General features: G+C 39.2%; 1 protein-coding gene across 5 annotated transcripts in view; it reads right to left on the reverse strand.

Moving 5' to 3' along the window:
- The window catches only part of ANO10 (anoctamin 10), a 238,809-nt gene extending 222,053 nt beyond the window's left edge, over positions 1–16,756 (reverse strand). For 2 of the 5 annotated variants that reach the window (XR_013414552.1, XM_015131207.3), the window contains exons 1-3: positions 16,654–16,756; positions 6,419–6,568; positions 1,060–1,257 (exon numbers count right to left, since the gene is read on the reverse strand). Coding sequence is in view for 3 of the 5 variants with exons in the window: in XM_015131207.3 (XP_014986693.2) it covers positions 1,060–1,257; positions 6,419–6,557 (337 nt within the window). In the remaining 2 variants the exon portion in view is untranslated. Of the gene's footprint in view, positions 1–1,059; positions 1,258–6,418; positions 6,572–15,296; positions 15,512–16,653 lie in introns of all 5 variants that reach the window. The other 3 variants (XR_013414551.1, XM_015131208.3, XM_077994212.1) reach the window with 2 other exon arrangements.
- Positions 16,757–17,024: the final 268 nt, after the last annotated feature.

A 17,024-nucleotide genomic window follows, 5' to 3' on the forward strand; every position in this document is an offset into this window, starting at 1 on the left:
CATATTATTGTGTTAAACCAGGGATGGAATTGAAGAAGTTTGCCTATATGGCAAATTATCCTCCTTCAAACTCTCAAGCCCATTCCATTCCCTTCTGGAGTCAAACATCCCTTCCATTAATGAGAGAGAAGAAAGTCTTGTAAGAAAATGTTGTTGCTATTTGACAGGTGAATCCTCTTAAATAAGGTAAATTTCATCTTGAACATTTATTCACTCAGGTATAAAAATCCGGAGTAAGTGAATCCAAAGAAGTCTAATCACATCTTCTAACTCTGAAAGCCCTGGCAGGGATCAGTTTGATTCTGAAGCTAAGCTCCCATCCTGTTATCACATCCACCCTGGCTTTCCCAGTTCTTTCCTGAAAATATTCTCTACTAGAACCTGTTTTGGGGCCAGTATAGAACCAATGACCCTATCACATTCAGCAGGAGCCAGAAAATTCAGGAAATGAGGTTTCTAAGTTACTGAACTACTACTGTGTTTCTCATTACTACAATTTTTTTCTAAAAAATATTCACATGTGGTTATTTGTAGAAAATCTCTACTTATGCAACTTTCTATAGTTAATTTCTTTTTACATGATTGTTTTCTTGTAGAGTTAGAAAATATAATACTTTTCTTGGAGTATTTTGTTAACTTAGAATTGATTGGTGATAATCATTCTGCATTCAAAAAAAAGGATTTTTCTGCATCAAGCTACTGAATACTCATAAGAATTAGAATAGAATAATATAAATAAGTTACATGTGTTCTTCTAATTTGTGTTCATCCAGGGGAGGCAAAGGATGGCAACAGGCCAAATGTAGCCTGCCACATGGTCTTATAAATAAAGTTTTATTGAACACAGCCTCGCCCATTCACTTACTTATGGTCTATGGCTGCTTTTTTGCTCTACCAATGGCAGTGTTGAGTAATTGCAGCAGAGACCACACGGACTGCAAAACCTAAAATATTCACTATTTGATCCTTTACTGAAAAAATATTCACTATTTGATCTATTCATCATAAACTTCTTTTTGATAAATGGATTCTAACAGAGACAAAGAACTAAGGGCTTACCATCGAAACCTTTGAAGTTCTGTCTGGTTCTGTATGTGAAGGCTCTCATGGTGTTATCATTGCACTCTTTTACCAATCCCACTGCTTCTGCTCCCAGTAACATTCTAATCTTGGAGGCACCAACAAGATATAAGTTCTGATTTTCTAGTGTTTCTTGTTCATATTTATTTAACAATGGTCTAAACAACAACTGGGCACCTTCAAAAACAAAAGATAAGTACAATCTTAGACAAACATAAACGTTTCAAAAATAAAAACTTTCTCAATAAATATAATGTTTCTAGTCTGGTAGAAGAAAAAAAAATTATATTAACAATTTAAATCCATCTTCCAAGTAAATAACATAAGTACATTAGGGATGGCAGTTCTTTATAGTTTTTCAATAAATGCAAAAACTGAAAAATGTAGCACTAAGTGGCCTGCCACTTATTCAAATGTGAAGCAGATGAGACAAGAATTCAATATTTATGAGCTCTAGGTATAAAAGTGCACTAAATAAAAATATAGAACAAAGATTGCAGTTTAATATAAACACAATAGACCAAAATTTAAGAAAATTAATTTGGAACAAAATGTTTCAGTAAAAAAAAAAACCAAAAATGTAATACAATTACACTGGACTATAACAGATTTTGTGACTGTTAAATACTAAATAATAAAAAGCAATATAACTTTTCAGTGATTTTCCCATCAATTTCTATGTTCTATTTGGTTTAATATTTTTCTGAAATAAGTTACCAAAACATAAAGAGATGCTATGATTTGATCATATACATGTAATTATTATTTAAAAGATTATAAAGAAAAGAGATTATTTCCACCTACATCAATTTTTGTTTGTTTTTGAGACATGGTCTCACTCTATTGCCCAGGCTGGAGTGCGGTGGCATGATCTTGGCTCACTGCAACCTCCACCTGCCAGGCTCAGGAGATTCTCCCACCTTTGCCTCTCGAGTAGGTGGGACTACAGGTGTGTGCCACCACGCCAAGCTATTTTTTTGTATTTTTTGTAGAGGCAGGGTTTCACCATGTTGCCCAGGCTGGTCTTGAACTCCTGAGCTCAAGAGATCCACCCACTTCGGCCTCCCAAGTGCTGGGATTATAGGCATAAGCCACAGCGCCCGGCTTTAAACTTTTAAAGGTACATTTATTTCTTTAGTATTTACCCTCTAGGGATGGTTGACAGGAATGATGAAAATATTAATCGGATGATAACAGGATCATGAGCAGAATCTGTACTTCATTTATCAAATGGTTTAATATATTAAGATGAATGCATTGTGACACTATTATCTAGGTAATATACAGTAAAGCTATTAAAGACTTTAGTAAAAGGTATATTCAATTTACAGAAAATACCAATGGCTCTTAAATATAAGATCCTTAACCTCACTCATATTAAGACAAATGTAAAAACTATACCAATATGCTGTTTCTCACTTCTCACACTGCAAAGATGGAAAGTTTGATAACAGGTTGGTGAGCGTGGTAGCTGTGAAGGTACCCCACTCCACCAGCTCTCCCTTCAAGACAATCTGCTTTGAAGAACAGGGTTGACTGCCAGGCTCCTGTTGCCACACCTTAAGATGCTTCTCCCAGCTGCCTCCAGCCATCAGCTGGGCACAGAGGGGATACTGGAACAAGGCCATTTCTGCACAACATAAGTTTCCTTTAAAGGGCAACTTTAAGCCTGGCTGTTACTTTCTCAGAACTGGGCTGTGGTCTGAGCCTCTTCCGACTCAATTCTCCTTCCTTTCTTCTCTCCTTTAACAACTGTCAAACTGACAAAGTCTGAAGGCTCTCTAGACCCACTCTTGCTCCCTCCTCCTTCTTTCCACAAATATTTCTCTCAATCAACTTCTTGTTCATCAAATCCCATCTCTTGTTTGGAAGACCCAAACAGACACAGTGAGTTTTTGGGGAAAGGCATCCCAGCCATTTTTAGTGGGACAGCAACTGGTATAACCTTTTTTATTAGTTAGTTAATTAATTTATTTTGAGACAGTGTCTCGCTCTGTTACCCAGGCTAGAGTGCAATGGTGCGATACTGGCTCACTACAACCTCCGCCTCCAGGTTCAAGTGCTTCTCCTGCTTCAGTCCCCAAATAACTGGGAACGCCCAGCTAATTTTTGTAATTTTAGTAGAGATGGAGTTTCACTGTGTTAGCCAGGCTGGTCTTGAACTCCTGACCTCAAGTGATCCTCCTGCCGTGGCCTCCCAAAGTGCTGGGAGTACAGGCATAAGCCACTATGCCTGGCCTGGTATAACCTTTATGAAGAACCACTTGTCAACATTTTGCTTTGAAAAAGAGCATTTTTCTCAGATGTTTGGTGATCTTTCATTACATGTTCATGTTTAAGAAAGAGGTTCTGTGAGGCTAAACGGAATTTCTGAGGGCTTGTATAGAGCTCATCAAGGATGGCCTTTAATGTAAGGTCTTCCTCCCCTCCATTAACCTTTCCCTTTCAAATTGTTCAGGTGATTCCTTTGTTAGTTGTTTTCACGTCATCAAATAACATGCTTATAGAGCTATTTCTTGATTTTTCAGTTTTAACCATTGAAGATGAGGATTTTTAGCTCACTTTCCTTCTTCACCATTTCCATTCATCATTCCCATTACCTATTCTCACAATATGGTTAAATCATCCTTTGGTTACATCAAGTCGGTATGTGATTATGACTACATGTTATATACAGTATGCTATGATTTTCCTTTCTCATACTTTCCATTTTCCCAAAAGTTGCTGTCTTGTTTTATCATTTGCTTAGTTTATTATGTACCTATCAGTAAGCCAATCCCCCAAGTTCTCTGCCAACTGTCTCTCTCCTTGATCCACTGACACGAAAGATAACCTATCAACATCATCTTCATGGAGAACTCTTTCTTCACTCTGCCCTCACACCTCACTTTTCTTTGTTCTCTTTCTAGAACTCCTTTTATTCAGACGTGTACCTCATGAACTGGTCCTTTAATTTTCTTATTATTTGTTCCCATATTTTCCAATTCTTTACCTTTTTGCTCTTCTTTTTTGGAGGCTTTTCTCAACATGATCTTCTAGTAATTTTACTGAGTTTTTACATTTTAACTTCGTATTTTCACTTTATAAGAGCTGCTTTTTTCCTAAATGATTTTTATAATATCCTATTCTTGATTTATAGATGTTACATCTTTTCACAACTCTGAGTGCTGAGATTTTTATTATCTTTTGGTTTTCTTCTTCTGAATAGTCTGTTGCTTTTATCTGTTTAGTTTTAGATTTCTCTTTCATGTTAGGAATTGTTCTCAGATGTTTGGTGATCTTTTATTACATGTTCACATTTAAGAAAGGGGCTGTATGAGGCTAAACGGAAGTTCTGAGGGCTTACATGGAGCTCATCAAGGATGGCCTTTAATGTAAGGTAGTCTGGTCAAACAATTTTCCGTTAGCAACCCCCTGATTTCTGCACCTTTAGTTATTTTGTCTTAAGCTGGTCAGATTCTCCAAAGAAAGATTGTCCAATCTGCGTCCTACGAGGTGTGAATCTCACTGCTAATATTTTGGAAACTAAATTAGGTATGTGAGTGGTGGAGTGGGGGAAAGGGGAATGGTATTCAGTATCTTATTTTCAGTTCAGAATCTGTGCCTTCAATTGTGTATAGACTCCTATGCCAAAAACCATGCATCTGACCATCTCCAGAGAATAAACCTCAAGTCTTCTGCTGGGGTTGTAGAATATGGAAGGGATTTGAGGATCTATTTATTTTTATTTTAACTGACACATAATAATTGTATATATTCATGGAGTACATAGTAGTATTTCAATACATATAATGTAGAGTGCTCAGAGCAGGGTTGTTAGCATACCCATCATCTCAAACATTTATTATTTCTTTGTGTTGGGAACATTCAATATCCTCCTTCTAGCTATTTGAAACTCTGTATTATTTCTTAAATGGATCTCAGCCAGTTACCTTTTCTTCTTGGTCCTACTTTTATCCCCACCTCCATAGGTCCAGTGTCCCTAATTCCTGAGTCATTGTGGGTATTGTGCAGAGTAAACCAAATTGCATCTCAACTTCCTTCCCTGTCAGCTTAACTTTTGGCTTTCTCAAATCTGACAAGTCAATAACTATTCAGCCACCTGTTTCCTAGCTTCCAATTTTTGCTGCTCTTATATCTTTTCTTTTTATTTTTTTGGTCCATGTGACTTTGGTCTTTTATATATTTTTTTTATTATTGTCAATTTAATAGCAGGTTGGAAGAGAATAAAAGTAAACATGAGTATAAATCCACTCCCTTCACCTGGAAGATGCTGAACACTTTTTTGGGAAGATGTTTTATGGTCGCCCAAAAAGTGTGGAAAGATTTCCATCCCTTCCCTGTGTGTCCCTGGAGGCACACAATCGGCAAAAAGACGGCGGGGAATACACTGGAATCTTTCACACTGAAACACTATATAATTCTTAAATCACAAAAATTTTAAAGAGCAGACTTAAGATCAGTGAAATGCTCACATTTCTGCAAGCAAATACTCTTGTTTTTAAGTTTCCTTCTGGTTCAACTATTTGAAAAAAATTTTAATTCCACTTTGATTCCAATTTTATTCTTAAGAAATAACTTCAGTTTATAGTAACAGTTTTGTGTTTTTTTTTGTTTTTTTTTTAAGAGTCTAAGTCTAGTCCAGTGTTCAGAGACTCTGTGCAGACTAAGGTGTTGTTTTGTATAGTTTACAAAATATTTGCTCATGTAAAACACTAAAACACCCGCTGCTTTCTCACCCAGACTGGGAACCCATGTCACCTTTCAAGAGAAGGCTAAACCTTGGCATCTGAAGTCATTCCTTGCCACTGCAGAAAGTACTGCCACAGTGTCATCTAGCCCTTCCCTTTACTTTTACAGTAAATATACACGATTCATTTGTTCATGCCATGCATTGCTTTGTGACAGCTCTTCCAAGTACTTTTCTTATTTTAAATTTCTTTCTACCCTGATGGTAACATCTTTGCAGGCAGAGACTATATTTCTCTCTCCCTTAGTACTATAACTGGCACACAAAGAGCATACAATAGATACTTGTCCATTCATTTGACAGATATTTTTTAAGCACCTACTATGCACCAAACACTGTAGCAGGCATACTATTTAGCGCTGTGAAGAAAACCACTCATGCTGCTTTCAGTTTCATGGGAACTTAAAGCCTCCTGTTGATTTAGGACCTCCTTTCAAGTCCCAGACATAATAAAAGGCAAAAAATTTAACATTAGTAAATAAAATATATCAATGAAAATTATAAAACACATTTGCAAACACATTTTTAGTGACTGAGCATACAGTGTGGGAGGCCAGACTAAGTCTGAGTAGTGACTATTTTACTCACCTCCATCTTTTTTTTTAGCTATAATTCTGTTTTTCAGCCATTCTTTGGTTTCTTCTTTGACATCCTGAGCAAGTTCTATGACCACCAAAGGCGTGAAAGAACTCTCAGAAGTATTCAAAGCTGATAAGGTCACTTTCATCTTTGACAAATCTGCTGAAAATTAAAATAAAGAGTGAAAATGGGTTGTTATTATGAAAGAGAAATATGCTATAGACTTCCATTTTCTCTCAATTATACCTAATTCTGGCTTCCAAGATCAAAGCAAATTTCTCATGATTCAGATGGGTTATATGACAGACTCAACCAATGGTTCAAAGTACATGTGTGAGCCAAGCTTTGGAAAGAACGCCATCCTTTTCTATAAGCAGCTCAGAATGTAGCAGAATAGACATTTGTGTAAATGAAGGATAACGATGTAAAATGTGCTGTCACACAATAAGAAAGTATTTTCAAAGAATGTGGCATCTGAACAGGATTCAGAGGAATGAATAGGAGTTTGCCAGATACACAATGAGAGGTATCCTAAGTAGACAAAATTTTATTTCCCTAGAAAATTATGATGAAAAAACAGCCAAGAGGCTCAGAGAAATACCAATGGTTAGGTATGGTTGGAACATTAACTTTGTGTAGGAGGAAAGAAAGGTGGCAATCAGCTGGTATCCAACTAGGGTCCCAGATTACAAAGGAAATGGGCTTTGTCTAACATACAATGCGAGTCACCAATTCATTATGAGCAGGGAACTGATGTAGTCAGTAGGGAGCTATTACAGATCACAAAGGGTCAGCCTAGAGTGTGGGAGGCCAGTTAGGGGGCCATTAAAGTAGTCTAGAAAAAGCTGATACTGGTCTGAACAATGACAATGAAGAGGAAAGGATAGCTGGGGGTTAAATCTATAGAAGCAGACAACTGGGCTGAATATAACTACTAAAAAAAGAAAAAGAAAAAGAAAAATGCTAGTGGGTAATGAGTAGTCAGGGTGTAATTATATGGAACTCTCTACAGTACCCATCTCAGCTAGGCAGAACCACTACTATACATTTCCTCCAAAACTACACATCCTCAAAGTGACACATTAACTATGAACACAAGCCAAGACTTCCACTTCCAGGACAGTAGATTAAAGGGTTCAAACTCTTCTGCTGAAGACAACTAGACAACATACACCCACAGTCACATACATAAATATGTGCATATATATGTGACACCACAAGTGGAAAATTCCACAGATAAGTACTTAACACAAAGTTGATCTCACGCACAAAATTATTTAAAATACTATATAACATTACTTTTAGGCTATGTGTGTAAAGTGCATTTGAAACATAAATTTCACGTTTAGCCTTGGGTCCCATTCCCAAGAGATCTCACTATATAAATGCAAATATTCCAAAATCTGAAAAAACCCAAAATCTGAAACACTATTGGTCCCAGCATTTTGGATAAGGAATACGTGACCTGTATTTTTAAAAATTTGTGAATAACAAAAAGCCAACTAAGCTGGGCATGGTGGCTTACACCTGTAATCCCAGCTATTTTGCAGACAGGCTGGAGGATCACTTGAGCCCAGGAGTTCAAGACCAGCCTGGGCAACATAACAAGACCCTGTCTCTAAAAAAAAAAAAAAAAAAAACAAGGCAGTGGGAAATAATGGAGTCCAGAAGACAGCTAAGCACTTGCAACCAGTTTCTCTGGAGTCTCTGCTGAGAGGGTAAGAAGCTAAGCAGGGCTTCTGTTGGCCATGGGAGGCTTGGGGACAAAACGTGTAATTAGTAGAGAGCCGATCAAGGAAGACAGTCAGATAAAATCCCCACTTTGAACTGGGACCTGAAAAGGCTACATTCTAAACAGAATAGTGAACGAGAATTAGATAACCCTGATAGGAACTACATTCTAGGTTTGTATTATTAATCAAGAGAAAAGTTAGTACATACGAAACAAAAAATAGTAACAAACAATAGAAACAAACACATAATAGATCCAAATAATGTAGTTGAAAGGACTTTAAAATAATGATCATCTATTCAAAGAACTAAAAGACAAGATTGATAATTTTGGCAAAGAACTGAAAACTATTTTTAATGGAAATTCTAGAATTTAAAAATGTGAGTCAAAATTGAGAACCCAAGGAAGGCTTTATAGAAAATCGGACAAACCTAAAGATAAAAACCAATGAATAATAACACAGGCACAAAGAAAATATCTAGAATTAAGCCCTGAGGACAAAAAAAAAAAAAAAAAAAAAAAAAAAAAACAAAGAAAATACAGTAAAAAGAGTAAGAGACAAGGAACTAACAGGGGGAGGTATTAGAATACAAACAATATCTGAAGAGAGACTGACCAAGAATTTCCCAAAGCTGACAAACTATATACCAAGGCACAGATTTAAGAATCTCTATATACCTCCATCAAGATAAATTTTAAAAAGCGTAGTAAATATCAGAAAAGCCAAGAGAGAGAAAATCTTAAAGCAGAAAAATAAAGACAAAATACCTTGAAGACCAATAATTAGACTGAAAGAGTATCTTCAGTGTACCAAGAGAATATTATGGCTACTCCAAAATTATATACTTAGCCAAAATATGCCTCAAGAATAAAAGAGAAATAAAACTATTTTCAAACATACAAAAATTGAGAGGATTCATCAGCATATTTCCACCAAAGAAAATGAAATGGTATTTGTTTTGTGGTTTTGTTTTGTTTTGGTTTGTTTTTGAGACAGGGTCTCACTCTTTTGCCCAGGCTGGAGTCCAGTAGCATGTGCCACCACGCCCAGCTAATTTTTGTATTTTTTGTGGAGACAGGGTTTTGCCATGTTGCCCAAGCTCATCTCGAACACCTGGGCTCAAGTGATCCTTTCGCCTTGGCCTCCCCAAATGCTGGGACTTCAGCTTCACGTGTGAGCCACTGCACCTGGCCTTTTTTTTTTTTTTTTTGAGACAGGGTCTTGCTCTGTCACCCAGGCTAGTCTGGAGTGCAGTGGTGTGATTGTGGCTCACTGCAGCCTCAAACTCTGGGGCCCAAGCAATCCTCCCACTTCAACCTTTCAAGTAGCTGGGACCACAGTTGCGTGCCATGACACCCAGCTAATTTTTTTATTTTTGTAGAGATGGGATTTCCCTGTGTTGTCCAGGCTGGTCTCAAACTATCCTCAATCCTCCCTCCTCAGCTTCCCAAAGTGCTGGGATTGCAGGTGTGAGCCAGTGTGCCCAGCCAAGAGTGTTAAGACAGAAAGAAATGATCGCAAACGATCTGGCATCTAGAACATAGCAATCTCATATTTAGTGAACAGACAGCATTTGTAATATAGGAACTCCCCTACTGCCTTTTAAATTTAATTTCTTCTTTACTAAATTTCTCTTTTGTTGAATTTCTCACTACATATAAGACACTTTCTAGGTACCTACATACAAAATTCTACGTAATCTTCCTAAAGCCCTATAATTTATACTTTAAAAACCAAGAGGAAAATTGAATGAAGAAGTTACTTTGTTAAGCTCATAGTAAGCAAGAAGTTAGTTTCCCATGATATACAGCTTAAAATTAGAGAAAACAGAGTCATTAGAGATATCCAAATTCTATGTTTTTTCCTACTAAATGAAATCTTAATTTTGAATTGTCTACCATACAACTCTGTTGAAGATGAGCTAAACAGTTCAAGATAAAATGACAAAGTGAAACCATATTACAGAATCTTCTGACCTAAAGCAAAATTAAATATATAAAACAAGTAACACAGTGCCCAAATATTAATAACAAAAAATAGTCAGCAGCCAAAGAGTAAACCTCAAGCCAAAATCATGACCAACTGAAGACAATACCAACAATGAACTGATAACAAAGGATCCTTCTGACAATTTGGAGAATTCCAACCATTTACGGTCATGCATCACTTAATGACAAAGACAGTTCTGAGAAATGGGCAGTTTCACTGTTGTGGAAACATCATAGAGTGTACTCATACAAACCTAGATGGCATAACCTACGACATACCCAGGCTATACAGTATAGCTTATTGGTCCAAGGCTACAAACCTATACAGCATGTTACTGCACTGAATCCTGTAGGCAACTGTAACACAATAATATGTATTTGTGTATCTAAACACAGAAAAAGTACAGTGAAAATACAGTATAAAAACTTAAAAATGAATACACCTGTATAGAATATTTACCATGAATGAAGCTTGCGGGACTGGAAGTTGCTCTGGGTGAGTCAGTGAGTGAGTGGTGAGTGAATGTGAAGGCCTAGCACATTATTGTACACTACTGTAGACTTTATAAACACTGTACATTTAGGCAATACTAAATATATTTTTTAAAGTTTCTTTCAATAATAAATTAACCTTAGCTAACTGTAACTTTATAAATTTTTTGATTTTTTTGACTTTTGTAATAACACTTGGGTAAGACAGAAACACACTGTACAGCTGTACAAAAATATTTTATTTATATCTTTATTCTAGAAGCTGTTTTCTACTTAAATTTTTTTAATTTTTAAACATTTTTGTTAAAAAACTAAGACACAAATACATTAACCTAGGTCTACACAGGGTCAGGATCGTCAATATCACTGTCTTCCACCTCCACATCTTGTCTCACAGAAAGGTCTTCAGAAGCAGTAACACACATGGAGCTGCCATCTCCTATAACAATGCCTTCTTCTGGAATACCTCCTGAAAGACCTGCCTGAGGCTGTTTTACAGTTAACTTTTTTTAATATAAGGAGGAGTACACTCTAAAATAATGATTAAGAGTATAGTATAGTATAGTATAGTATAGTATAGTATAGTATAGTAAATACATAAACCAGTAAAAATGGGTTCATTATCATTGTCAGGTATTATGTACTATACATTACTGTATGTGCTACTTTTATGCAACTGGCAGCACAGTAGGTTTGTTTACATCCGCATCACCACAAACACATGACTAATGTGTTATACTACGATGTCACCAGATGACACAAATTTCTCAGCTCTGTTATAATCTTATGGGACCATGATATATGCAGTCTGTTGTTGACCGAAATGTCATTATCCAACACATGACTGTACATGCAAGTGTCTGCAAATTAATCTTTATAACACTATCAGGCACAGAGAAACAGCTAGACATTTTAGTAGATTGCTGAATTAGACTTCAATAAACTCTAGAAGTATACCAATTTTATTTTATGAATACTAAATACGAGTAATCCTCAATAACTTATTTAATGGCCAATTAATAAGTAGACCTTAACAATCTGTAAAAATGAAAGCCTATGAAATTGTATCCTATTGACTGAAATGAACCCCAAAAGAACCTGCATTTTTAGGATAACTTCAGGAGAATATCAAGAGAATCTTCAAGACCTTATTTAGAGTTTCTTGTCTAGTTCTCTACCCAATCCTTTTTCCTTCGTTCCTGTGGCAGAGATTTGAGCTATCCTCTGAAATCCACTCTCCCTTTCCTTGTCTAAGTACACGGCTAGGCTACATTTTCCACACAGTTGGAGTTAGGTGAGCATGGGACTAAATTCTAGACAATAGTATGTGAGCAGAAGTACTCACAACTCCAGATGAAGACTTTTAAGGGAGTGGTTCTATCTCTCCACAATGTTTTCTTTCCCTTTCCATGGGCCCTTGGGATACTGGGGAGATACAACACAGGAAAGTATGGCTTCCTAAATCAGAAGGAAGTTAAGCCACCCACCAATCCAGAATACCTGCCTTGAACAGTTACATGAGTGAGAAATCTATTATGTTTGAGCATATTACATGTGTCAGGATTTAAACAATACAGCAGTCTAGCTTACTCTGATTAATAGCATACAATCCCTCTGTCTTGTTTTGTTCTAGTGGTTTGGACTTTGGTTAATTATGTCTATTAGAATTGGTTAAGAGCTTAATCTCTGGAGACAGACAGACATAAATTCAAATTCAATTCATGACCTCTCAGTTATGTGACCTTAGGCAATTTATTTATCCTCTTCTGTAAAGTGGGATTAATAAAAGTACATGCGGCCGGGCGCGGTGGCTCAAGCCTGTAATCCCAGCACTTTGGGAGGCCGAGACAGGCAGATCACAAGGTCAGGAGATCGAGACCATCCCGGCTAACACGGTGAAACCCCGTCTCTACTAAAAAATACAAAAAAACTAGCCGGGCGAGGTGGCGGGCACCTGTAGTCCCAGCTACTCGGGAGGCTGAGGCAGGAGAATGGCATAAACCCGGGAGGTGGAGCTTGCAGTGAGCCGAGATCCGACCACTGCACTCCAGCCTGGGTGACAGAGCGAGACTCCGTCTCAAAAAAAATAAAATAAAATAAAATAAAAAATAAAAGTACATGCCACACTGAATGGTGTGACAGGAAATGAGAGACATGTACAGCACAGTGCTTGCCACATCGTAGGCATGCAACAAATGGTAACCTTTTTATTATTGGCTACTAGTATAAATAGAATATTAAAACTCTGCAATTAAACTTTCTTCAGAGAAATTCTAGTCAACTCTGATCAAGTTTCCAGCTCTAACCAGCAAGAACAAATACGATAAGTCTGACAGTAAGTAGCCATAGGGTAGAGGTAGTCTATCTAGTGTGTCAAAGATACTCTTGTTGGAATAGCCCAAACTTGCTGTTAAAAAATAATAACAACACTTTTAAATGCACAAAAAACAAAACGCTTCCATTTAAATTCAAAGTTATCATAGACTCTTTCCTTGGTTTCCAGAATGCTTTATTATCTTGATTCTCTCCCTTCCTCTAGAATCTCCTTTACCTTCTGGCTTCTCCCAACACTATCTGCAAAAATATGCCCAAATCATTTCTCCTTTGAGTGCAGTGGAACGAAGAAAATTAAATATTTTATATATATATATGCCCAAGAAACAATCCCAAGACTTTTGCCTTCTTTCTATATTATTTCTCCCTCTAAACCCTCTTTCTTTCTCTTAAATTCAAACTCTAACCTCTGTCTTGCTGTCTTTGTAATCTGTCGCTAGTTTTGTCTTCTAAGTTGAGCTCCCTCAGGAGTTTCCAACACTGTTATCGCACTAACACTTGTCTCAATAAAACCAAAACTAATCATAAACTTCTCCCCAGCCTCAGCTTCCTTCCCAGTTTCCCTAACTTTCTCAGGGACACCACCTTCAGCTCTGTAACGAAGCTTGCAAAATAGTGGAGCCAACCTGGAGGCATACAAATGGAGTCAGTCACTTAAGGCTTAAAGGCCTTGCTCTAAAATGTTTTTCAGGTGACCCTATCTAACGCAGTGATTCTCAACCAGGGCAATTTTCAGACGTTAGACATACTTATTCTAACTGTGCACTTCATACAAGCTTTAATGACTCCAAAGTACAAAGTTAAATCAGACTCAAGGGAACAATCACAAAGGAAGTGGCCAACACTGTATAACATTTTTCCTTTCTTCAGTAGAAACCATAATCTTGCGGCAATCTGATTAAACAGATTCAGGATATCTTGCTTGAACCATTCAACTTTTTTTTCCTCTAACAGAGCTTAGGTATTGTCAGGGGCAAAAAAGGTCTTCTAAGTGAATGTTGGATTAAAATTATACTCCAGGCTAGGGGTGGTGGCTCACGCCTATAATCCCAACACTTTGGGAGGCAGAGGTGGGTGGATCACCTGAGGTCAGGAGTCTGAGACCAGTCTGGCCAACATGGTGAAATCCCATCTCTACTAAAAATATAAAAATTAGCCAGGCATGGTGGCAAACGCCTGTAATCCCAGCTACTCGGGAGGCTGAAGCAAGAGAATTGCTTGAACCTGGGAGGCAGAGGTTGCAGTGAGCCAAGGTCGTACCACTGTACTCCAGCCTGGGTGACAGACAAAGACTCTGTCTCAAAAAACAACAACAACAAAAAATCAAATTATACTCCAAATGTATCAGGAATGCTATTGAAAAATACCAGCCAAATCAATATTCAACATGCTAGGTTCAACAAAGGAAATCAGTTCAAGACAAAATCTAGTGGTCACCTAAAATAGCTAATAATGCAGTCAGAACACTTAATGCATAAAAATTCTGGACCAGACAATGGGGGACGCATGTTCTACAAAAGGGAACAATGTGTAAAATCAATGAAGCAAGAATAAAGACAGCATGGGAAAAGAACAATAAGAAGACTGGCCTGACCAGAACAGAGGGCTACGTTTTATTAGATGCAGCCATTTAAGGATAACAAATGCTATAGTTTACATCTGATCCAGTGGCCAGTACATTCTTGTAGGTTTCTGAGCAGAGGATTTTGTGTCAGAGTAATACGAATCTCAGTAAGTAAATCTATTGCGTGAGAATATGGGTATTCTTTGTGGTATTCTTTTAACTCTCCTGGCTGAAATTTTTCATAATAAAAAGCTGGTGGGGAAGAATATTAACCTACCAGTAGAATACAGAAGCTGAGTTCATCACCTTCAAAATGTAAATACCAAATATAATAAACACTTATCATGTGCTTACTATGAGCCAAGCCATGAGAGTCTAAAGGTACAAAGGTAAATAAAGTCTACATCTTGCTTTTGAGGAGCCCTTAGTCTAGTAGCAGAAGCAAGCACACATCAAATTATTCTAACACATGGGCTAAGTACAGTACTTATTGTAAGGTGGAAAGAAAAAGCAAAAGTATGAAGTAACATGACATTATTACCCCAATTATGTAACAACACTACCCTAATTTTGTGTACATTCATATACACAAAAATACAAAAATTAGGAAGAAATGCATCAAAATGTTATTACATGTGGCAAAACTACAGATTTTAATTTTCATCCTTATACTTTTCTCTGTCTTCCAAAGGTGTCTACAGTGAAAAAAGTTGGCCAGGCGCGGTGGCTCACGTCTGTAATCTCAGCACTTTGGGAGGCCAAGGTGGGACGATTACCTGAGGTCAGGAGTTGATGACCAGCCTGGCCAACATGGTGGAACCCCATCTCTATTAAAAACACAAAAATTAGCCGGGCATGGTGGCGGGCGCCTGTAATCCCAGCTACTCGGGAGGCTGAGGCGGGAGAATCGCTTGAACCCGAGAGGCGGAGGTTGCAGTAAGCAGAGATTGTGCCACTGCACTCCAGTCTGGGTGACAGAGCAAGACTTCGTCTCAAAAAGAAAAGAAAAAGAAAAGAAAAAAGTTTAAATGGGTTTAAGTGCACATACACCCCAATTTACCAAGCCTTTTCTATGCCCTTCCATTATTTTAGAGCTTTCAAATTTCATTCATCTGCAACTCTACGATTCTTTCAGCAACAGCTGTTCAGAACAGATGATTTACTTTCCACATTGAATTTTAAACTGTTTATCATGCAGAATGGGCCCTTAGAAAACATCTAGTCCTCTAGATTTGTATGACTTTAAATTAAAAGTCGACACTACAAAGTGGATTTAACCGCTTTAAACCCCACGGGATTAAACTCCGCAGGATTTAAGGCAATATGATACAACTGTGTCCTGAGTCTGAATAAACCTCAGCTGCACTTTTTAAGTCTGGGATCTCCATACACCGTTTTGTTGGAATACAAGGTTTTACAGAAGGCAGCGCACACCAATGCTGGTGCTGTGAAGGCACCCAGAAAATCAGACGCTGCCTGTAGGGGAGAACCCCATTCCATCCACGTTTCTCAGGTGTCCCAGGTACCAGCCAGACAGGTATCTATTATTTAAACTGCACAGTATGTCCCAGTCAAAAGCCTGGAAACCCAATCACCTCGATGTGAGCATTATCCTGCAAGCCCGCTCCGGCCAAACCCACTTGGAGACAGCCTTGCCCGTCCTGATCCCGGACTGCCCAGGAAGCAAGAATCCCGGGACCCTGAGCTGGCCCTTCTAAAAACCACCCTTCACTCCGCTCCGCCAACTACCCCACTCACTGCCTCCTTCCCCAGAGCGCTGAGGCCCCTAACATCCCCCACCCTGACTCCACCAGCCCCAAATTTCAGCCTCATCGCGCTTCTCTCAGGACTCAAACCATCGCCCCAGACCCATATTCCCTCTATAAACCTCTCCCCTCCCCTGCGACGTCCACTACCCGCAACACCTTCACTCATCCCTGCCCCCACAGCCTCCGCGCCTATCCTGGTCCCACTTCCCATCCCCAGGGGTGCCGGCACCGGGAGGCGGCCCGGGAACGCAGGGCGGCGGCCGGGAGGAACTCCTGGAGCCTGCAGTGGCCGGGGCTCTGTCGCTGCACGGAGCCGGGCACTGCCGCCGACAGCTGGGGGTCCGAGGTGCCCTTCCCCACTCACCGGCCGCCGCAGCGCTCCACGTCTTCGGGGGCTGGCCAGAGAGCCGGCGAGAACCGGAGGCCGGGCAAAAGAGCGCCGGGTGCGGGGGGCGGGCCAGGCCAGTGGGGCGGGCGCTGCCGAGCGCTGGGCGTGGCGGACGCGGCGGGGCCTAGACGCGGTCACACGCAGAGGGGGCGGGGCCGCGGCGGGAGAGGCGGGGCCTCACTGGGCGGTCGCTCCGGGAGGGGCGGAACCGCGGTGGGAGGGGCGGGGCCTCACTGGGCGGTCGTCGTGGACGAGAACCCAGACTGGAACCGGTCCGAAGAAACAAAAGGCAGCCCTGATTGGGCTGTCGCCTGGAACGGAGCCCAGGCCGGGAGAAAGGGAGGGGC

Source organism: Macaca mulatta, chromosome 2, assembly GCF_049350105.2.
Source record: "Macaca mulatta isolate MMU2019108-1 chromosome 2, T2T-MMU8v2.0, whole genome shotgun sequence".
Taxonomy (NCBI): domain Eukaryota; kingdom Metazoa; phylum Chordata; class Mammalia; order Primates; family Cercopithecidae; genus Macaca; species Macaca mulatta.